Consider the following 22,078-nt stretch of genomic DNA (forward strand, 5'->3'; position numbering starts at 1 on the left):
GATCTTTAAGAACAACTGTCAATAACGCCCACAGCAATGCCACAGCAATGCCACAGCAATGCTTGATGTGGTAATCTCCCTAGTCCAGTAAATACAGGTAATAAGCACACATTAGGAGGAAAACAACCTACGCCTTTTCAGTTATTTACTTCATCCACTGTGTGATGGCAGTGGTTTCTGCCTTTTTATGCCAGAAAGACCCATGAGTTATTCCAAATTGTACTAAAGGCAAAGCCAGGAAAAACCTGTCTTCCCAGGGCAGAAAGGGCTATGTGACCTGAGGGTTCACTTAGACCCATTACGGGAGCTACTAGCTACACAGAACTGATGTTCACATCAGCGCGTCACACAGGCTCAAGCAGAGCAGGATGAGACTGCATAAAAACAAGCGGATGTAATATTCATGTCTCCTGGGTTTTGTTGTTTCTCTCTATCATTAGCTACTGGTCTGGCGTAGGGATCTTCAAAAAAGCAACACCACAGTTGTGGCTCACCAGTATTGCTGTTTGCTCCCTTTTTAAGTTTGAGATATTCAGAGAGAGAGGGAGACTGTCTGGCTGACTGGAAATGGCTAAGCTTAAAACGCACGGATGGATGCACACACACACACGTTGACACTCGCAGACTCGCAGACACACATACATTCACACACACACACACACACACACACACACACACACACACACACGCCCACACACTCACTCACCCTCACACCATTCGTTATTCATGGCGTTGCAGTGTAGGCTGGTGGTGCGTTGGTTGTGTCGTGTCCAACAGTTTGGTTACAGGCTGTTTTGGCCTCTTATTGCAGTCCTCATAGATGGCCAGATTCACACTTTGAAAAACACTGTGTGAATTAAGAGAATGTAACACCGCCACAAAGTTTTGGAGGATTCTGACATTTGGAAGTTCATTGAGACTTTGCTTAATTATTGAATCTATTGTTAACGCCGATGTAGTGGCACTCAGTATTTGACATTTTCATTCAGTTGATCGACTATTTAATCAACCCTTTCATTTCAACGATCATTGATTTCAAAACAAACCTTGAATTGTCGTAAAGACTGAAATAGCTTCTTTCTGCAGAGAGAGAGCGAGAGAGTCACAAGACGTCTGCTTCTTCCATGCCACAGACACACTGATGGCCCGTTATTATGTTGTTTCCCTGTCAAACTTTCTTAAATAACCTTTTCATGTCGTTTTCTCAATTCTTCAGAGATAATGGCAAACGTGTCCTTTCCAGAGGCATGAGAAATCTGGCTTTTCGGGAGTTGGGACTTGGCCTTCAACCAATAGGGCTAACTAGTTATGCCTCTGATCATCTTATTAGTATTTCATTTTTGGAAAGTAAGAAAAGTGCCCTGCGGTGATGTTAAAATATAGAACTCTAACTTCATCTTTATTTATCATTAGTGGAGAGTATTGATTAACCCTTTCCTCACTCCCCTGAAGTGGCCCATTTCTTGCTGGCGATTGTGTATAGTTCATTCTATTTAGTTTTTGCAAGTTCCGACATACATTTTTTTAGTGCACAGTGTTGCCTAACTCTTTATTTGCTTTCTCAATGGCCCCAATTCCACTGCTGTCGATTCCATTATATCTAGTTCATTCTATTCCGTTTTCAAAAGTTCCCGAAATTCCCGACACCGTGCATTTTTCAGAGTGCTACTCAACCTCTGAGCACCTCATGTTATTTATAACAGACATCACTCAACATATGCCACCCAGAGGGTCCTAGCCGTCTGCCTCCCCACCCAGAGGGACTTTAACTAGCTCTTGAGTGAAATGACAGCTAATTGAGGTGGCCCCTCTCTGGCCTGAGTGCTAGCAGAGGACACACAGCTTTCAACCACCATCTGTGAAATGACTCGTCATAATCAAAAGAAAATGATAGAGTGCGGGAGGGCGGTGGATGGAGACATCAAGAGAAATGTAACGGGAAGATGGTCCTCTTTGACAAATGGTTTAGATTTGGTATATTTATCTTATTTGTTTATTTATTTATCTGCCGCTGTAGAGAGGAAGCGGCCGAGGGGTCAAGTTCAGGCACTAGTAAACTACAACTAGACCAGAGTTCCAGTGCTCATCAGTAGCTATGATAGTCTCCTTAGAATAGTGACTCTGGTATGAGTGTTTTTCTCTCAGTATGGTGTTTTTCGTAGATTCCCTTTAAGTCTTTATTCTCTCACAGCCTCTTGCCTGTCCACAGGGAGAGAGGGAGAGGGAACACCACCACACAACCTGCTGCAGCATGAATGTCAAATATTCATAAGAGACCTCGTCTCAACATCTGTTCACACAACAATAAACTGGACATATGTCAGATGCTCATTTGCATCCCCGCTCAGTGCTCAGAAACGTGAGTGACTGAGTAGCTGACCGACAGATGGACGCACAATGAAGGAATGAGTACAGCCCAATTAAACACTGCTCCTGCCAGGGGAGAAAAGGTCATTGAATGAAATGTCATAACACAACAACATTGCAACAAGGCTGGTTGATCCTGGCTGCCATTTTTTTTTAATCCGAAATGTGTCGCTGTCTGGGCCACTTTTTTTCCCTCCCCATTTTTCTGAGAACCGCGGCGTCCGGCTAGATTTAATGCATTGTTGTTTATGCACTCTGGGGTCTTTTTTGAAAAGCCTGTCATAAACACAGACAGACACAGACAGGGCTTTGTAATGAACTTCCAGATTTCACTGAAATGGAAACACAAAACAAAGACGACCAGTCTCCTGATGGTCTGATTAGCTCCAGAGCTCAGACTCTAAATGTGGGCATTCTCACCATTCAGGTCGGGAGGAAATGGAGATATGTGTTTGATGATGGGGTGTCAGATAGCATGATATTGCCTTTTCCCTGAAGCACCATGGGCCTCTGAAGACGGCACTGCGGGACTTTCACAGTAGCAGACCTCATTCTGGGAAGCTGCCTCTTATCAGCGCCAGCGATCGTGTGGCCGTGGATATAATATAAGATCAGTAAGGCAAGAGGCAACCAGTGTAGTCATGCACACAGTCACTGTCTCATATACGCGGGCTGCAAGCACACCCAAGCATGCACGATAAACTGTTTTCTCTGTACTCAATTTATATCTATTTTCCTATTTGCCTCTTTCATTCAAATATACATCTACTGTACATTCACAGTTCTGTGATCACACAAATGGGTAGAGACTGTAAAAAAAGGCTACAGACTACACCTTCTTGGTTACTACACACACCTACACAGATTTTCTTTATAGCTGTGCATTGAATACAGCAGCAGAGCATTATCGCTGAGGTATGGTTTTTGCCCAGAGCATTGCAGTTTAGTTTCCTCACGCCGGCTTTATCAAAGAGAGAGATGAAACGGACAAGAAAAAAGTCAAATGCAGGCAGGCTTTGTCTTCCCTGTTGACATTTAATCAGCCACTCCCAGGAGAGCCAGGCAGATGCTGCTACACTACCTGACCTCTCGTTATTTTGGGGATTGGGTAAAGGTAAAAATAGCTGAGATAGTGTAGTGCAGGGTTTCCCAAACTCGATGCTGGGGTCGCCCCTGGGTGCACGTATTGGTTTTTGACCCAGCACTACACTACTGATTCAAATAACCAAAGCTTGATGAGTTTGTTATTTGAATCAATTGTGTAGTTCAGGTGGGGCCCCAGGACCGATTTTTGTGAAACCCTGGTGTAGCGTTTGCAGGTTTCCTCCTCCTGACTTTGTGCTTTCTGTGCTGGAGCAGAAACAGAACAGAGAGAGGTGGAGGAATACCTGAGTGCTGCAGTCGACTCTGTGTCTCCAGGAATGTATGGGCGTCTCCAGTTGATGTGTAGAGTAGAGCAGCCATCCCTTCTAGTGGTGTGGAACTAAAACAGTGAAACTACCTTGAACTTTCCCTGCTGTCTGATGTATGTCTGAAATGTATGAAGGGAGTTCAAGGTAAGGCTGGGTTTTATGAAAGCTATAACCACCACTCTCTCATCCTCTCCTAGTGCCAACTACAAAAGATGTCTCCCTCTCATCAGCCCTGCCTGAGACCACCACTCTCATCACCACCACCACGTCCACAGTCAAAGGCCCAGTTAACACCACGATTCCGGCTGACCCCAGGGATGGGAGAGAGAGAGAGGCGGGTAACCCAGCGGAGGACCCCCATGGGACTGCTGACCCCACCGCCCCAGAGATCCCCCCCACCCCCAGGCGCTTCTGTGAGGGAACAACGAAGAGAGGTATTTCCTGGCCCCAGACACACACTGGAGTCACCGTGGAGAGACCCTGCCCCAAAGGAACCAGAGGTACTATCAGGAACCAGGAGGGCGGGGGGGAGGGAGGGAAGGTGTGTGTGAGGTATGTGTGTGTGTAGTCCTCTGTGTATGAATGTGTTAGTGTTTAGTAGTGTGTTTAGACATTGTCTTTCACATAGCCTACCTTACATTGGACAAGGTCCCAAGATGTGATATTCATTACCTACAATATGCTAATAGGGCCAAACAGACAATATAGGAAGATAAAATAAACAATAAGAGAATGTACAATGTGGTGGCATAAGGTGATGTATATTATCATTGTTTTTTCAATAATATGGAATGCAGACATGCAGGACATCAAGGCTTACAAAGAATTCAGTAATATATATGGTACAGAGCAGTGGCGGTCAATGCAGTTTAAGATGAGGGAGGATGATTTTCTTTTCATGAGCATTGCCTTATTTCTATTACAGCATATTGGATGACTCTCATTCATATTCCATTCACCCAGTTCAATGTAACAGCGATAGGTTTAGGCTACTACATGATACTGAATGTCCCCTATACCTCTCACACTCTTGCATGCATCTAGCTGATATAGGGTGTAATCATTAGCCCAACATCTGCAAATTAGTGTTTCTGTTGGACATATTCAGGTATGTTTATCCCTGTTTTGTTCCATTTGCTTCCATTTTTAAGATTTTTTCCCCCAACAGAACTGGCAAAATGAATACATCCCTGATCACGTGTAAACATAGTTCACTTTCATAGCAGCCACATTTTATTCCCTCTTGCATCTATGCACTCTCCTCCTCTAATCTTTTCCCTTTGCTTGTGGACTTCAATGCACAACACATGACCAGCTGTATGTGACCAGGCGAGAAGATCTTTACAAGCCAAACCATATCAGAACCGCTACACACAGCCTACATCGTTGTCACCATATTAGCTAAAGTAACATCGTAGTCAACAATTAACCTACAATTGTGCAGTGATGTTAGTGTACAGTCAGTAAGCAGTTTAGCACTTACACCGGCAGGCCCTGGTGGTAATAAATGAGTAATACCAAATGCTTACCTTAACTTGGAAGAGTTCCAGTGTTGTGTTGGATAGTCATAGCCAGCTAGCTAACATAGCATCCCTCTGTTTGAGCAGGGTGTTTGAGTAGGCTAAACTAGCAAGTTGCATTTGCTAGCGAAGTGAAACTGAAAGGGAAAAAAAGACTCTCTCTTGCTTCTCCTTCATTTTGTAAGAAATGAATTTGTTCAAAACTGTTAAAGTATTGTCTTTCTCTCTCTTTGAGTCAACTACTCACCACATTTTATGCACTGCAGTGCTAGCTAGCTGTAGGCTATGCTTTCAGTACTAGATTAATTCTCTGATCCTTTGATTGGGTGGACAACATGTCAGTTCATGCTGCAAGAGCTCTGATAGGTTGGAGGACGTCTTCCAGAAGTCATAATTGCTGTGTAAGTCTATGGAAGGGGATGTGAACCATGATTCTCCTAGGTTTTGTATTGAAGTCGATGTACCCAGAGGAGGATGGAAGCTAGCTGTCCTCTGGCTACACCATGGTGCTACCCTACAGTGCTGTTGAAGCTACTGTAGGCCTTCATTGCAAAATAGCGTGTTTTTATAAATCATTTGGTGACGTGATTATATTTAGTATCGTTTTATCTAAAAAGGATAACTTTGTAAATGTTACATTTTTTTATTTAATTTATAAAATTCAATGAGGAGGATGGTCCTCCTCTTCCTCCTCTGAGGAGCCTTCACTGGTACAGAGCATCTAATGGCAACTTTATTAATTGACAACCAGCAATTAGACCAGTGGTATATTCAAACCTTTTCAACAGGGAACCCATTTTTTACTGATAGAATTTCTGGGGACCTATTTTTTCCCCCAAGAATTTCTCGCGACCACACCCTACCCCAAATATAATTACACAACCTTTTAAAATCTGTAAAATGTATTTGGATTTTTACTTCAACAAATAACCTTAAATTCATTTCATTTTCAAAAGAAAGCAATAAATAAATGTACTTAATAAAAAAAAAAATGGGGGGGGGCCTCACTGCAGTTCCCCTGTCATAACCCCAACTTTGAATACCACTGAATTAGACTATAAGAAGACAGACAATGATTTCTACAGTATAAAGATGAACTGTATGAGAATATCTCACTGTTCAGTGTCCACTTTTAGACAGTACAAAGCTGGCAACCTTTCTGGTTCCTACTGGTCAGCCACTTTTTGCATCATTGCTTTTTTGACCGCGGCTGACCTCAGTTGTTTGTTTTTCCTGAGAAACTTGTTGAGAGGAGGACAGGAATGGTAGGAGGGTGAAGAGTTGGCCTTACCTCTGTTAAATACATTTTTATTTAACCTTTATTTAAACAGGCTATACTCATTGTGATGCAATTTCTTTTGCAAGAGAGAACTGTTCGAGATGGCAGTGGTCAGCAACGTTACAAAAATGTGCACAAATAAATGCACACATACATTCAAAACAGACAATAGGGTTGTGTAATGGTTGTCTTTGTTGTGCGTTTCTCCAGGCATCGCCTCCTACCTCTGCACGGTGGCAGGGGGGACCTGGAACCCAAAGGGACCTGACCTCAGCAACTGTACCTCCCACTGGGTCACTCAAGTGGCACAAAAGGTTGGTCAACAATGTCCCCCCATGGCTCTGGTGACAGCGAGGGAAGGAACAAAACACATCAACTTTCCTCTACTTTATCTGAAAGGGCACAGTGTATCTGTCATTGTATGGCATCTTGTTGGTTTCAACATTAAATAAGGGGCTTGCCCATACATACACTGTATTCCACTGAGTGCCTTATAGATGTAAACAAAATACACATTTAATGCACATTTGTTTATATTTTTCTTGCACACTGTAGATTGCTTTCTGTGGGCTATAGCTAGCAGCATTAATATTGATTTGAGTTTAAATCAGTATGTGATACATTACCTGTACAATACCTGACTCTGTGATGCCTATCATCCAAAGATGTTTCACAAATGACCATGAGCCTTTTCCTGCTGTGCTGTTTTCTTTCTTTATCCACATTAAATCACTATTATAAACTGCGTGGTTCAACCTCTGAATGCTGATTGGCTGACATCCGTGGTATATCAGACCGTATACCACGGGTATGACAAAACATTTCTTTTTACTGCTCTAATTACTTTGGTAACTAGTTTATAATAGCAATAAGGCACGAGGGTTTGTGGTATATGGCCAATATACCACGGCTAAGGACTATGTCCAGGCACTTGCTTAAGAACAGCCCTTAGCCGTGGTATATTGGCCATATACTACACCCCCTCTTGACTTATTGCTTAAGTATCCATTGTTAGCACATAGTTAACATACCACATACCAGGTACAGTATTTAGTAGGAAACAAGTAATTAAAAGCTTAAACAGGACCTTTAATATTGCAGTTTTCCCTCCAACTCCAGATCCGTAGTGGGGAGAATGCGGCTAACCTAGCCAATGAGCTGGCCCACCACACGCAGGGTCCAGTGTTCGCCGGTGACATCAGCTCATCAGTGCGTCTCATGGAGCAGCTGGTGGACATCCTGGACGCTCAGCTCCAGGAGCTATGCGAAAAGGACTCAGCTGGGCGTAGCTTCAACAAGGTAATATAAAACAATTTATGTCATTTAGCAGACGATTTGAGTGCATAAATCTGAGTATATGTGACCTCAGGTAGGCTAGTTAGTACGAGAGCCGTACATTGTATAAACATATACGTATACATACGTATATCTCTGGGTGGGTAGTATTTCCTCCTCTCCTGCCCTCGCTTTGCTCCACCTTTGACTCTACATAGGTTAAGCCACTCATTAGCCCTCCCCGCACTTCTCCTTCCAGGTGAGGTTAGGGGGAGGAGAGGCCGGCCCAGCCCATAGGGGGAGCTGTGGCTGTGGAGAGGGAGGAAGCTCATTCTTCCAGCCCCACCTCTTTTGAGTAATTACTGGGTTCTGAAACGCAGCCTTCTCACCTGGCAGCTCTGACTTAGAGCTGATGGATAGCAGCCCCCCGCTAGCCAACACAAATAATAACTCCTCTCCACCATCACACACTTCTAAAACCAAAGTTGCGCCCCTGGCGACAGTCATATGGAAAAATGTATTACGGTTTTACAGTGCTATTCAGAACCTAAAGGTGAAATGATTTGGACCAAAAGGCACCAGGGTAGTGTTGTCTTTGTTACTTTTGGGTTAGCTAGTCCTAGACTGAATCTTTCTGTCTATGTTCTGGCTGTACTCTCTTAAAACTGCACAGTACTATACTCCTGCAGCCACGATGTAGCTAGCTGTGGGAATAATGAAGCAGTTTCCTTTGACGGAGACGGAGACCATTCAACAAAAGGCTCGACAATAAAACCCAAAGCCGTCATACTGTTATAACCTCAGTGCCATGGAATCCAAATGACCATCTCCTGCTTTGTTTATTTGCTCAGTGCTTTATAAAACATCGTTAATGCAAAGCGTAGGAATTTTATCTCAGCGATTCCCCATCTACAACGCTATGTTGTACAGCTCTGTCTTGGCCGGCCAAGCCCTTGTAGTTATGTAAGCTAGATACAGCTTCCCGATACACATTTTAGAATGTGCTGCATAATATACAGTGAGCTTCTTATTTCATCTACCTAACATAAGGTTTATATATTATAATTTCCATCCTGATTCAAGTTGGGTAAGTGGTGTATTTTAGGATATCTGTTTTCTAAGGACATAGACTAACCTCCTTTTCCCTCCAAGCTCTTTTGCTTCCTAATAGTATGCCTCTTGTTCTTAATCCTCACTTTGTGTTAAAAAGCTTCAAAAGAGAGAGAGGACTTGCAGGGCATATATGAAGGTACTGTATACCTGCTGGTTCCACATAGACACCGTTGCCTCTTAAAGTATCCACAATATGCTCAGTAGCATGAAACATTGGTGTCTGTCTGTCTGTGATTATCTGCTGGCTTGTCTGTATGCACAACACATCTGCTTCTCCACCTGTCTCTCTGCTTGTGCATCTGCCAGCCTGTCTATCTGCCTGTGTGTCTGCTAGCCTGACGGTATGTCCATCTATCTCTCTACCCCTCAACTCACCTGTCTGTCTGGTCTGTCGATCTGCCTGCCTGTCTGTCTGTCAATATCTCTGCCTGTCTGTCTGTAAGTCAATATCTCTCCTATCTCTTATCTCTCTCTATTCCCCTCCCTCTTTGTGCGTTGTATGAGTAATTGCCTTCCCACGGCCGTAATTGTAGCTCCCTGTCAGCCAGAAGTTTGATCAAAGTGGCAGTGTACTCAGTTTTTCACTTGCTTACGCTTTACCATTTCCAGGCTCTCCTTGTTCCTCCTCTCGCTGACAAAAGTGCCAATTTTTGTGTTTGTTTGATGGATTCATTTTCAGTCCCATTAATGTGTTTGTGTTCATATAGGATTTGTTGGGTCTTTTCATTCCTTTCTCTCTTCATGCCATTTTCCTTTCCTCAGAGTTTATAATCTGAGAGCAGGTCCTGTTGAAAGAAGCGGTTCTGACGTAAACACACGGTGGGCCTGCCTTGCACGAAACAAACCAGCCTTCTCAGACCTCTGTTTCTCTCTTTAGTCTCTATATTTGACTGGTGGGAGCATTCTTCACCATGCGTTAGGGCTGTTTTTACTGAGGTCTCTTTTACTGTGAGAAATTGGGATACACTGCATGTCACCGTCAACTTGATTTAAGGGTGTCTTCTTTATTCATCAATAGGCAATGTAAGTGAAGTCAGCACCACCACCACCACCCAAGCATTTCCTGCTCACTGTAGGGCATCTTGGGTAACACCCTTGTGATTGGTGTGTGGTGGGGCCGCCACCCAGGCGAGAATTATATTAATTAAAGAGGACTCAATCAGAACAGAGGTTTTTTTCTTTCTTCTAATGCTGCCACAAATTAAGGACATCGATTATTTGTATTTATTTTTTGTTCCTCATTCTTCATGCCTACAAGGAAGGGGGTACTCACCAGGAGGGTGGACCATTGAGTGTTGATTTGTTTGTCTGGGGTGAAACGGCATTAGCCCTGAAATCACTACTGCTACTCTGACTCCTTCACTCTCTTCCTATCCTATCCAACTCTGACTGGGCTGTAGGCATATCATAGCTCTAGGTAATAATGGTAGCCAGCCGTGTGGTTGGTTTACTTGTTGTGGTGATTGGTTAATCATCAGTCTGGTGTGATAGCGAGGGACTACAGTGTTTATTCGCCCCACTGGTTAATCCAGACAAAAGGGTAATTGTGCCTATGGTCAATTAGCATGTGTGTGGATGATAATCACAGCTTTGCACTAATTGGTACATTGAGTGACTGTTGTTATTGGCTAATTACCACTATAGTGTAGCCTGGGCCTCTGCTGTGGTTAATGTCACCTGTGGTTAAATTGTCACTGGTTTATCGGGTCATGGGTTGATATGGATTTGTGGGGAAATTATGCTGCTGGATATGTTTATCTGTAGGGGTAGCGCTGCTGTGTGGGTATGGATATCAGCTATATGGGAGTCATCAATGGGCTAGCGTTAGTGCTGCTGTGTGGGTATGGATATCAGCTATATGGGAGTCATCAATGGGCTAGCGTTAGTGCTGCTGTGTGGGTATGGATATCAGCTATATGGGAGTCATCAATGGGCTAGCGTTAGTGCTGCTGTGTGGGTATGGATATCAGCTATATGGGAGTCATCAATGGGCTAGCGTTAGTGCTGCTGTGTGGGTATGGATATCAGCTATATGGGAGTCATCAATGGGCTTGCGTTAGTGCTGCTGTGTGGGAATGGATATACAGAGCATTCGCAAAGTGTTCAGACCTCTTTTTTCCCACATTTTGTTACGTTACAGCCTTATTCTAAAATCGCAACAAAAAATGATCCCTCATCAATCTAACCACAATACCCCATAATGACAAGCAAAAACTCTTATTTTTTTATTTTAGCAAATGTAAAAAAATATATATATAAAAAAACTGACATCACTTTTACATAAGTATTCAGCCCCTTTACTCAGTACTTTGTTGAAGCACCTTTGGCAGTAATTACAGCCTTGAGTCTTCTTGGGTATGACGCTACAAGCTTGGCACACCTGTATTTGGAGAGTTTCTTCCATTCTTCTCTGCAGATCCTCTCAAACTCTGTCAGGTTGGATGGGGAGTGACAGCTATTTTCAGGTCTCTCCAGAGATGTTAGATCGGGTCAAGTCCTGGCTCTGGCTGGGCCACTCAAGGACATTAAGAGACTTATCCTGAAGCCACTCCTGCATTGTCTTGGCTGTGTGCTTAGGGTCGTTGTCCTGTTGGAAGGTGAACCTTCGCCCCAGTCTGAGGTCCTGAGCGCTCTGGAGCAGGTTTTTATTAAGGATCTCTCTGTACTTTGCTCTGTTCATATTTCCCTTGATCCCGACTAGTCTTCCAGTCCCTGCCGCGGAAAAACATCCCCACAGCATGATGCTGCCACCACCATGCTTCACCATAGGGATGGTGCCAGGCTTCCTCCAGACGTCACGCTTGACATTCAGGCGAAAGAGTTCAGTCTTGGTTTCATCAGACTAGAGAATCTTGTTTCTCATGGTCTGAGAGTCCTTTGATGCATTTTGGCAAACTCCAAGTGGGCAGTCACGTGCCTTTTACTGAGGAGTGGTTTCCATGTGGACACTCTACCATCAAGGGCTGATTGGTGGAGTGCTGCAGAGATAGTTGTCCTTCTGGAAGGTTCTCCCGTCTCCACAAAGAAAGTCTAGAACTCAGAGTGACCATCGGGTTATTGTTCACATCCCTGACCAAGGCCCTTCTCCCCCGATTGTTCAGTTTGGCCGGGCGGCCAGCTCCAGGAAGAGTTTTAGTGGTTCCAAACTTCTTCAATTTAAGAATGATGGAGGCCACTTTGTTCTTGGGGACCTTCAATACTGCATAAATGTTTTGGTACCCTTCCCCAGATCTGTGCCTCGACATAATCCTGTCTTGGAGCTCTACAGACAATTCCTTCAACCTCATCGCTTGGTTTTTGCTCTGACATGCACTGTCAACTGTGGGACCTTATATAGACAGGTGTGCACCTTTCCAAATGATGTCCAATTAATTGAATTTACCGCAGGTGGACTCCAATCAAGTTGTAGAAACATCTCAAGAATGATCCGTCAAAAGAGGATGCACCTGAGCAAAATTTCGATTGTAAATACAGTACCAGTCAAAAGATTAGAAACACCTATTCATTCAAGGGTTTTTCTTTGTTTTTACTATTTTCTACATTGTAGAATAATAGTGAAGACATCAAAACTATGAAATAACGCAAATGGAACCAAAAAAAGAGTTAATTTTAAACAATTCCAAATATATTTTAGATTCTTCAAAGTAGCCACCCTTTGTTTTGATGACAGCTTTGCACAGTCTTAGCATTCTCTCAACCAGCTTCACCTGGAATGCTTTTCCAACAGTCTTGAAGGAGTTCGCATATATGCTGTGCACATGTTGGCTGCTTCTCCTTCACTCTGCGATCCAACTCATCCCAAACCATCTCAATTGGGTTGAGGTCGGATGATTGTAGAGGCCAGGTCATCTGATGCAGCATTCCATCACTCTCCTTCTTGGTCAAATAGCCATTACACAGCCTGAAGGTGTGCTGGGCCATTGTCCTGTTGAAAAACAAATTATAGTCCCACTTAGCACAAACCAAATGGGATGGCGTATCACTGCAGAATGATGTGGTGGCCATGCTGGTTAAGTGTGCCTTGAATTCAAAATAAATCACTGACAATGTCACCAGCAAAGCACCATCACACCTCCCATTGCTTCATGGTGGGAACCACACATGCGGAGATCATCCGTTCACCTGCTCTGCGTCTCACAAAGACACGGCGGTTGGAACCAAAAATCTCAAATTTGGACTCATCAGACCAAAGGACAGAGTTCTACTGGTCTAATGTCCATTGCTTGTGTTTCTTGACCCAAGCAAGTCTCTTTTTATTATTGTTGTCCTTTAGTAGTGGTTTCTTTGCAGCAATTCAACCACGAAGGCCTGATTCACGCAGTCTCCTCTGAACATTTGATGTTTAGATGTGTCTGTCACTTGAACTCTGTGAAGCATTTATTTGGGCTGCAATCTGAGGTGCAGTTAACTCGAATGAACATCCTCTGCAACAGAGGTAACTCTGTGTCTTCCTTTCCTGTGGCGGTCCTCATGAGAGCCAGTTTCATCATAGCGCTTGATGGTTTTAGCGTCTGCACTTGAAGACACTTTCAGAGTTCTTGAAATGTTCCGTATTGACTAACCTTCATGTCTTAAAGTAATGATGGACTGTCGTTTCTCTTTGCTTATTTGAGCTGTTCTTGCCATAATATGGACTTGGTCTTTAACCAAATAGTGTTATCTTCTGTATACCACCCCTACCTTGTCACAACAATATTTGTTTTTATTTAACTAGGCAAGTCCGTTCAGAACAAATTCTTACAATGGCCGTCATTTACAATGACGGCCTACCCCGGCAAAACCCGGACGATGCTGGGTCAATTGTGCGCCACCCTATGGGACTCCCATTCACGGCTGGATGTGATACAGCCTGAATTCGAACCAGGGACTGTAGTGACGCCTCTTGCACTGAAATGCAGTGCCTTAGACCGCTGCGCCACTCAGGAGCCCTATAACACAACTGATTGTCTGAAATGCATTAAGAAGGAAAGAAATTCCACAAATTAACTTTTAAGAAGGCACACCTGTTAATTGAAATGCATTCCAGGTGACTACCTCATGAAGTTGGTTGAGAGAATGCCAAGAATGTGCAAGCTGTCATCAAGGCAAAGGGTGGCTACTTTGAAGATCTCAAATATAAAATATATTTGTTTAACACTTTTTTGCTTACTACATGATTCCGTATTGTATTATTATTTCTTAGTTTTTATGTCTTCACTATTATTCTACAATGTCGAAAATAGTAAAAATAAAGAAAATCCCTGGAATGAGTAGGTGTGTCCAAACTTTTGACTTTTATTTTTAATAAATGTAGGAAATGTGTCTAAAAACCTGTTTTTGCTTTGTCATTATGGGGTATTGAGTGTAGATTGATAACAAAAAATATATGTAATCTATTTTAGAATAAAGCTGTAACGTAACAAAATATGGAAAAAGGGAAGGGGTCTGTATACTTTCCGAATGCACTGTAGATAAGCTACATGGGAGTCATCAATGGGGCTATCGTTAGCGCTGCTGTGTGGATATGGATATAGATAGATATGCTAAGGTACATGGAAGTTGTGAACTCCCCTGCACAGGGTCACAGTGACCTCCATTTTGATCAACATTTGATACTTTTTCTCGTGAGGGTTTGGAATGTTTTGCTTACTTGCTGCTTATCAGCCAAGCAGGAAATGAAAGGATTGCCATTGAAAACAAGCAGAATTATGCCCTTCTTTACTTTGACTGCTACCCATGAAACAAATGGATTCATTTTCTTGATAACATTTTCCCCTCTAGGAAGGAAAAGCTGCACATTTCAAGGCCATAATGACCAGATCCTGTTATGGAATATATTTATTGTTAGCGAAGAGGAAGATAATTGCTCTTTGGGAAAAATAAGATATTAAAGAACAGGAACTGAGAGAGTACTATTGTGGAATAACTGCTCCATTCATTTGAAAAACATTTGGTTTGTGTTTGAACTTCCCCTCTGGCACAGTTTTGTTATTCAAAAGAAAATAAATGGGTCTAAACCAGGGAAGTGGGGAGACAACATCCTGTAGTTTTTATTCTGTGACCACCATGCCATCTTTAAGTGATGTTTTAATTTGAATGAATCTTCATATCATCTTTTATTTCCAGTGACGTTATTTGTTGAATTTTTTGGGTTGTCGCTTGTCCTTACTTGCCATCAGCATCATATGCTTTTCTTGCCCCCTTTCTGCCTGTATGCTGCAGGCATTAGTAGAAGTTATGAGGTATACATTTTTTTTTAAAGTGACAAAGGTCTGACATTTGACTTGTTTCCACGGATACAGGCCATTGTGGATACGGTTGACAACCTCCTGAGGCCGGAAGCCCTGAAGTCCTGGGAAGACATGAATTCCACGGAGCAAACGCACGCCGCCACCATGTTACTGGATACCCTGGAGGAAGGAGCCTTCATCCTTGCCGACAACCTGATTGAACCCGCTGTAGTCAAAGTGCCTGCAGACAACATAAGTATGTTTTTTTTTTTCTACCCCCCCTGCCCATCACTCGTAAAAAGGAAAAACTAGACAGACACGTCTGCCAGTTACAATCCACAGTTTTAATTATTATTTTCCTTTGCATTATCTCCCCCTGTCTTGGAAGAAAATTACTTTGACCTCAGTACTAAAATTGCCTTTTTTTCTACAGTTTGTTATGTTCAAGAAAGTGGAAGTTAACATTCACAACCATTCTGTAGAAACATACTTCTGCTAGGCCCCAGGGCTTCTTTTCCATGGGCTTATTCATTCTAGACAAGAACCTGGACAGCTATTCCTCCAGGAGAGAGGCAAAGTGGTTTTTAGAAAGACCAAATTTAGTTGAAGTCACAGTAGGAGGTTTGATGTCTCGCTCAGCGCCAGGCAAGCTAATATGTTCTCACAGGCAGTTTATTAGCAATGTGATCTCATTCATTTAAGTCAGCTTTGTGCAGTGAACTGTCATTTTCCCTACACAAGCCTCTTTGTTGCCATGGTTATGAGTTCCCCGCTGCCTTTTTCTTGCATAGTTAAGTAGGGGCATTGAATTTGTTCTGCAAGATGAACTGTCTGGTCTTCTCATGGAAAATCAATTGAATCATTTGATACACTACACGACCAAAAGTATGTGGACACCTGCACGTCGAGCATCTCATTCCAAAATCATGAGCAGTCGGCGTTCCAATTCATCCCAAAGGTGTTGGGGTTGAGGTCAGGGCTCTGTGCAAGCCAGTCAAGTTTTTCCACACTGATCTCGACAAACCATTTCTGTATGGACCTCGCTTTGTGCACAGGGGCATTGTTATGCTGAAACAGGAAAGGGCCTTCCCCAAACTGTTGCCACGAAGTTGGAAGCACAGAATCGTCTAGAATGTCATTGTGTGTTGTAGCATTAAGATTTCCCTTAGCCTAGCCCGAACCATGAACCACAGCCCCAGACCATTATTCCTCACCCACTAAACTTTACAGTTGGCGCTATGCATTGGGGCAAGTAGTTTTCTCCTGGAATTCGCCAAACACAGATTTGTCCGTCGGACTGCCAGATGGTGAAGCGTGATTAATCACTCCAGAGAACGCATTTCCACTGCTCCAGTCTGCTCGGCCACGGAAACCCATTTTATGAAGCTCCCGACTAACAGTTCTTGTGCTGACGTTGCTTCCAGAGGCCGTTTGGAACTTGGTAGTGAGTGTTGCATCCAAGGACAGACAGTTTTTACGTGCTACACGCTTCAGCAATCGGCGGTCCCGTTTTGTGAGCTTGTGTGGCCTACCATGTAGCGGCTGAGCCGTTGTTGCACCTAGACGTTTCCACTTCACAATAACAGCACTTACAGTTGACCGGAGCAGCTCTAGCAGGGCAGAAATTTGACAAACTGACTTGTTGAAAAGGTGGCATCCTATGACGGTGCCACGTTGCAAGTCACTGAGCTCTTCAGTAAGGCCATTCTACTGCCAATGTTTGTCTATGGAGATAGCATGGCTGTGTGCTGGATTTTATAAACCTGTCAGCAACGGGTGTGGCTGAAATAGCCGACTCCACTAATTTGAAGGGGTGTCCACATACTTTTGTATATATAGTGCATTCTATACAGTAGCTATGTCCTCTAACCCTGCCTTAACCCTTTGTCAGTAAATGGTAATTACAAGCGGATAACAAAAACCAGATGTACTGCAGCCAGCTAATGCAAAATGTAATCGTTTGCCTATACACGCCATGTATAGTTAATCGTTGCGAACAGGCTCTGTTTATGTGCTTTTAGCACACAGGGCCTCAACAACAGATATAAAATAAAATAAAAAAGTATTTCTACTAGTAGTAATATAGCTAGTAGAACTATCCCAATCTCTGACAATGCTATGTGAGGACTGAGGCCCCGGGACAGTCTTCTCTGCAGCTCGCCTGATGAGTAATGCTATGTGAGGACTGAGGCCCCGGGACAGTCTTCTCTGCAGCTCGCCTGATGAGCAGCAGGAGAGAAGCCCAAAAGGATCCTTACTCCTAATTAACATAGTTTCCTGATTCAGGCTGAAACACAAATGGCACCTTGAGGCGAACGTCAAGGGCAGGAGGAGAGAAAAGGGAGGGGTAAGTGGGGGGGGGGGGGGCGTTTAGGATATAGGGAAAGAGAGAAAGAAGGAAGAAAGCGAAGGAAAGGAGAAAAAATGTCAGAGGGAGAACAATTCCTCATCTCTGAGTGTCAAAAGCGATCTGTGGTGAGGAAGTTGAGGCTGGTTCTGACAGGAGGGAGTGTGCTGATACGTGCGTCCTCCTGACCCCTCCGTAATTCCACACATCAAAGAGAGAGAGAGAGAGCCATCCGGCAGCTGGCACAGCACAGCGGAGAGGAGAGAGAGAGAGAGAGAGAGAGAGAGAGAGCGAGAGAGAGAGAGAGGGAGGGATAGAGAGAGTGAGAGAGAGGGCAGGGGGTTTGCTGCAGGAATCTAGCAGGCTTTTCAGAGATTTGCTCACTGGCGAGGCCAGAGTTATCTGAACCCACAGGGGGAAGAAAAAGCCCAATGATATTTTTTATCTTATGAATATTTGACATTCATGCTTCAGCAGGTTGGGTGGTGCTGTGCTCTCTCTCTCTCTTTCTCTCTCTCTCTCTCTCACTTGATCTGGTTCCTCCCTTCTTTCACACTTCCCAACCTTTATATCGGAGCTCTATTAAACACTGCGTGTTGCTATTGAAACGTGACCTATCAGTTATGTATACCACTACCGTTCCCTTCTTCCCCTTCTCTCCGTCTCCTCCTGCTCCTCTCCCGCTACCCCCCCTCTCCTCATCCTCTTTTAGTGATGGATGTGTATGTGCTCAGTACTGATGGCCAGATGCAGGACTTCAGGTTCCCCCAGACCAGCAAGGGTGGAGCCTCCATTCAGCTATCTGCAAACACAGTCAAAGTCAACAGTAAAAACGGTAACAAAGGGGGAAAAAATGTATGAATAAAATGAATTCATGTGATCATGCTGAAGGAGCATTGCCCTGCACTGTGACAGTGGCCGAAGTATAGAAATTAGAAGCAATTTTATACATTCACAATGCCACCATAAATCTTATTCTAATGTATTTTTTCCCAGGTGTGGCCAAGCTGGTGTTTGTCCTCTATAAGCACCTGGGCCGGTTCCTCAGTACAGAGAACGCCACTCTCCGAGGAGGAGGACATAACCTTTCCGACCTGACCGTCAACTCACACATCCTGGCCGCCTCCATCACCAAGGAGTCCAGCCGTGTGTTCGTGTCCGACCCCGTCATCTTCACCCTGGAGCACCTCGACGTGAGTCCCCCTTCCCCTTGGACAAACCTGGAGCTCTAGAGTCAGGCCGTGGTGTGGTTGAGTGCAGGGGGAAATAGTGGGAAAGAGAAATGGCAGTGTGGTCTTTAGTAGTTGTGGAGGATAAATGCCAATTCCATAGGATACAGCTAGCACGGCTGTGAAATATAAGTAGGTGTCAGATCTGGAAATCCCACGGTATATACGCTTCTGTTAGTTTACATAGAAAAGCTATCGTGTTTGTCATGCTATGATATGTCAATATACTGTAATTGTTTATAATTGCACTTGACACGACAGACAAGGTGGATCCGTCCATAGGCCGAAGCAGGCTAACTTGAGTGCTACCTTGTGTATTCCAGTACTTAGCGTTTTGCTACCGTAGTTATTTGCCATGGCAGGCTCGTCTGCCTGCTGTTGTTGACCCTTGATGGAAAATGACATATGCATACAGTATATATATATATATATATGTAGGAAGCATATGTACCCTAAAGTAATCTGTTAATTGTTTTAAACAATGCGTATAATGTGGTTTGTGGTATTTAAGAGGTTTCCTTGTTTTTTTGCTAATTGAGAACTACTACAAGCCTAACTTTTAGCTAGTTGTTTTAAACAATGTTCATGTTTTTGTTCTTTTGTTTCTTTTTTTTCTGTAGAAGGAGCACTACTACAACCCCAACTGCTCGTTCTGGAACTACTCTGAGAGGAGTATGATGGGCTACTGGTCCACTCAGGGCTGTAAGCTCCTGGACACCAACAAGAGCCACACCACCTGTTCCTGTAGTCACCTGACCAACTTCGCCATCCTCATGGCCCATCGAGGAAATGTGGTGAGTGGCCTTCTGTGGGTTTTTCTCATGTTGTGTGGTTGGACTCTACTGGATGTATGTAATATGTATGTATGTATGTATGCATATATGTATGCATGCATGTATGTTCCCATCTAGGGAACATGGTGAGTGGGTGGTTCTGATTTAAACTGAATCCCAAATCAACCCCTAGGCCCTAACCCCCAAGACACTTGTGTAGATTGGAGATGTGTAAGCAATATGGTGAAATTTCCCAAATACTCTGTGGAATTGAAACCATATTGCGGACACCTATCCAATCATCTCAGATCTCCATAAGGAGCTAGGGGTTGATTTGGGATTCAAGGACACTCGTAGTGGCTCTGCCCCAACCCCCCCCCCCCCCCCCCCCCCCCCCCCCCCCCTTCCCCCCCCATTGTATGTATTTTATGTACGTAAATATGGCTAGAGTAAGATAGTCAACTCGGAGGCTGATTAGATTTGAGGTGGGGGGTTGAGGGTTGAGGGAATGGGGGTTGAGGAGAGGAATGCTGTTAATGTATGTGGAGAGAAACAGAAGGAGGCTGTCACTTACTTTGCCGCGAGTAAAAAGCAAGAGATCGCAGACACAAGATAGTGGAAGTTAGCTCTGCCATTATTGGAAATAAATTACATTTTACCTATGTTCCGTGACTAATAGCACTCACGCACACGCATATCCTACACGGGGAAACGTACACGGCAGCCCGGTGTCGTGCTTCTTTATTTTCCATTTCCACTCGACGACGTGAAGTGGGTGAGATCCATTCGCAAGCAAAATGCAATTACAATCCAATTCCATGATAAATATCATGTGCTGTGAGCATCTACCCAGTAATAAACGTGGAACATAAGTTTTGTGGTGTATATAATAACATGTCCCGACTCATGAACTCTTCCCACGTCTTCCCCTCGCAAACCCCGAACCTTAAAACCCTTCACCACAAGGAAAAACCAGAGCCTGTGGTTTAAGCCATCCCTCAGTCACACCAACCCAACTACTCACCTCAACTACAACTCCTCCTGGCCTGCCCTTAATAAAATTAGTCATGTCACGGAACGGATTACCTCATGTTCAGACCACTATCCCTGAGTGATATTCTGTATGGTGAAGGCTTCTGTTTTTGCATATGGTCTTATAGCCTACATGTCCATATTGTAATGTGTTCATTTTCCTGGGTTGTGACACGCACTGTAATCAACCCTTCACCCAGCGACGATACAGAGCTTTGTGACAGCTTACTAATGACTTTTTACATTGGCCCGGCACATGTACAAGGAACTAAAGACATGTCATCTGTTTCCTACAGTAGATGTTGAGTGAAATCCCTCAGTGAGTCAGGACATCATGTTATGTTAAGGTTCATTGATGGGGACATGAAGTCTGTCATGTTTTAGGTTTCCCGGCAGGTTAATAAGTGTAAACCCTCCCTGCTGGGTTGCTGTGTGTTTCTCATTGGTTAACTAGATGTTGAGTTAAATCTCTGTATAAATCTCTGCTTATGTCATATTAGCTCCAAGTTATTGGGTTTACTTAAGATTATTTAACGCATACTGATACATGTTGGGAACGGCATTTGTGCAAAGTGGCCTGAGCCAGGAAGTTGGCGGCTGTACTGTGCTAGATACTGTTGTCTCGGGCCTTCCTACTCATTGTATTCCCTGACCATCTGAATAAAATAAAAAGGTGATCACAAAAAAAAAGCTTTTGGGGTGTGTTTATGTCATGTTAGGTCCTAGATTGGTCAGGTTCTTGGTTCTAACCCCCTCTGTGTCTCTCTGTCCTGTCCACCAGGTGGAGGGGAGCGTTCATGAGCTGCTGCTGACGGTGATAACGCGGATGGGCATTGCTGTGTCTCTGGTGTGTCTGGCCATCAGCCTGTTCACCTTCTGCTTCTTCAGGGGCCTGCAGAGCGACCGCAACACCATCCACAAGAACCTCTGCCTCAACCTCTTTATCGCCGAGCTCGTCTTCCTCGTGGGCATCAACATGACTGAACCCAAGGTAAGGAGTATGGGCCCCCCTCGAGTATCGGGGTGGGTTTAGATGCACAATTATTTTGTTCCCAGGGGAATATGCTCCAGTTATCTATTCCTACTCTTCCATTGACTCAATGCAGTTTCAATGCCACTGTCCTTTTACCTCTGTGTGTGTGTGTGTAACCTCTAAATGTGTCCCCCTCCCAGCTGGTGTGCTCCATCATTGCGGGCGTTCTTCATTTCTTCTTTCTGGCGGCGTTTGCCTGGATGTGCCTGGAGGGCGTGCAGCTCTACCTCATGCTGGTTGAGGTGTTTGAAAGCGAGTTCTCCCGCAGAAAGTACTATTACGTCTCCGGATACCTCTTTCCCGCCGTGGTGGTGGGAATCTCGGCCGCCATCGACTACCGCAGCTACGGTACACAGAAGGCGTAAGTAACACTCAATGTCATCTTTAGGCAGGGTCTTTGTGATCTTGCTTGACTCCGAATGCAGTAGTTTATAATATGTTTACGCTAGGGCTGTCAAACGCTAAAAACATTTTATTGAGTTAATCGCA

The 22,078-nt window shown here is 44.0% G+C and overlaps 1 protein-coding gene across 1 annotated transcript in view; it reads left to right on the top strand.

The window, feature by feature from the left end:
* LOC120020667 (adhesion G protein-coupled receptor L2-like) overlaps positions 1-22,078 on the top strand; it is a 232,271-nt gene that overhangs the window by 191,983 nt on the left and 18,210 nt on the right. The window contains exons 7-16 of the mRNA XM_038964372.1: positions 3,977-4,279; positions 6,789-6,892; positions 7,698-7,877; positions 9,064-9,102; positions 15,248-15,431; positions 18,235-18,357; positions 18,519-18,715; positions 19,372-19,545; positions 21,338-21,547; positions 21,730-21,950. Of these exons, the coding sequence (XP_038820300.1) occupies positions 3,977-4,279; positions 6,789-6,892; positions 7,698-7,877; positions 9,064-9,102; positions 15,248-15,431; positions 18,235-18,357; positions 18,519-18,715; positions 19,372-19,545; positions 21,338-21,547; positions 21,730-21,950 (1,735 nt within the window). The remainder of the gene's footprint in view (positions 1-3,976; positions 4,280-6,788; positions 6,893-7,697; positions 7,878-9,063; positions 9,103-15,247; positions 15,432-18,234; positions 18,358-18,518; positions 18,716-19,371; positions 19,546-21,337; positions 21,548-21,729; positions 21,951-22,078) is intronic.

The sequence above is a fragment of the Salvelinus namaycush genome, chromosome 25, assembly GCF_016432855.1.
Source record: "Salvelinus namaycush isolate Seneca chromosome 25, SaNama_1.0, whole genome shotgun sequence".
NCBI lineage: Eukaryota > Metazoa > Chordata > Actinopteri > Salmoniformes > Salmonidae > Salvelinus > Salvelinus namaycush.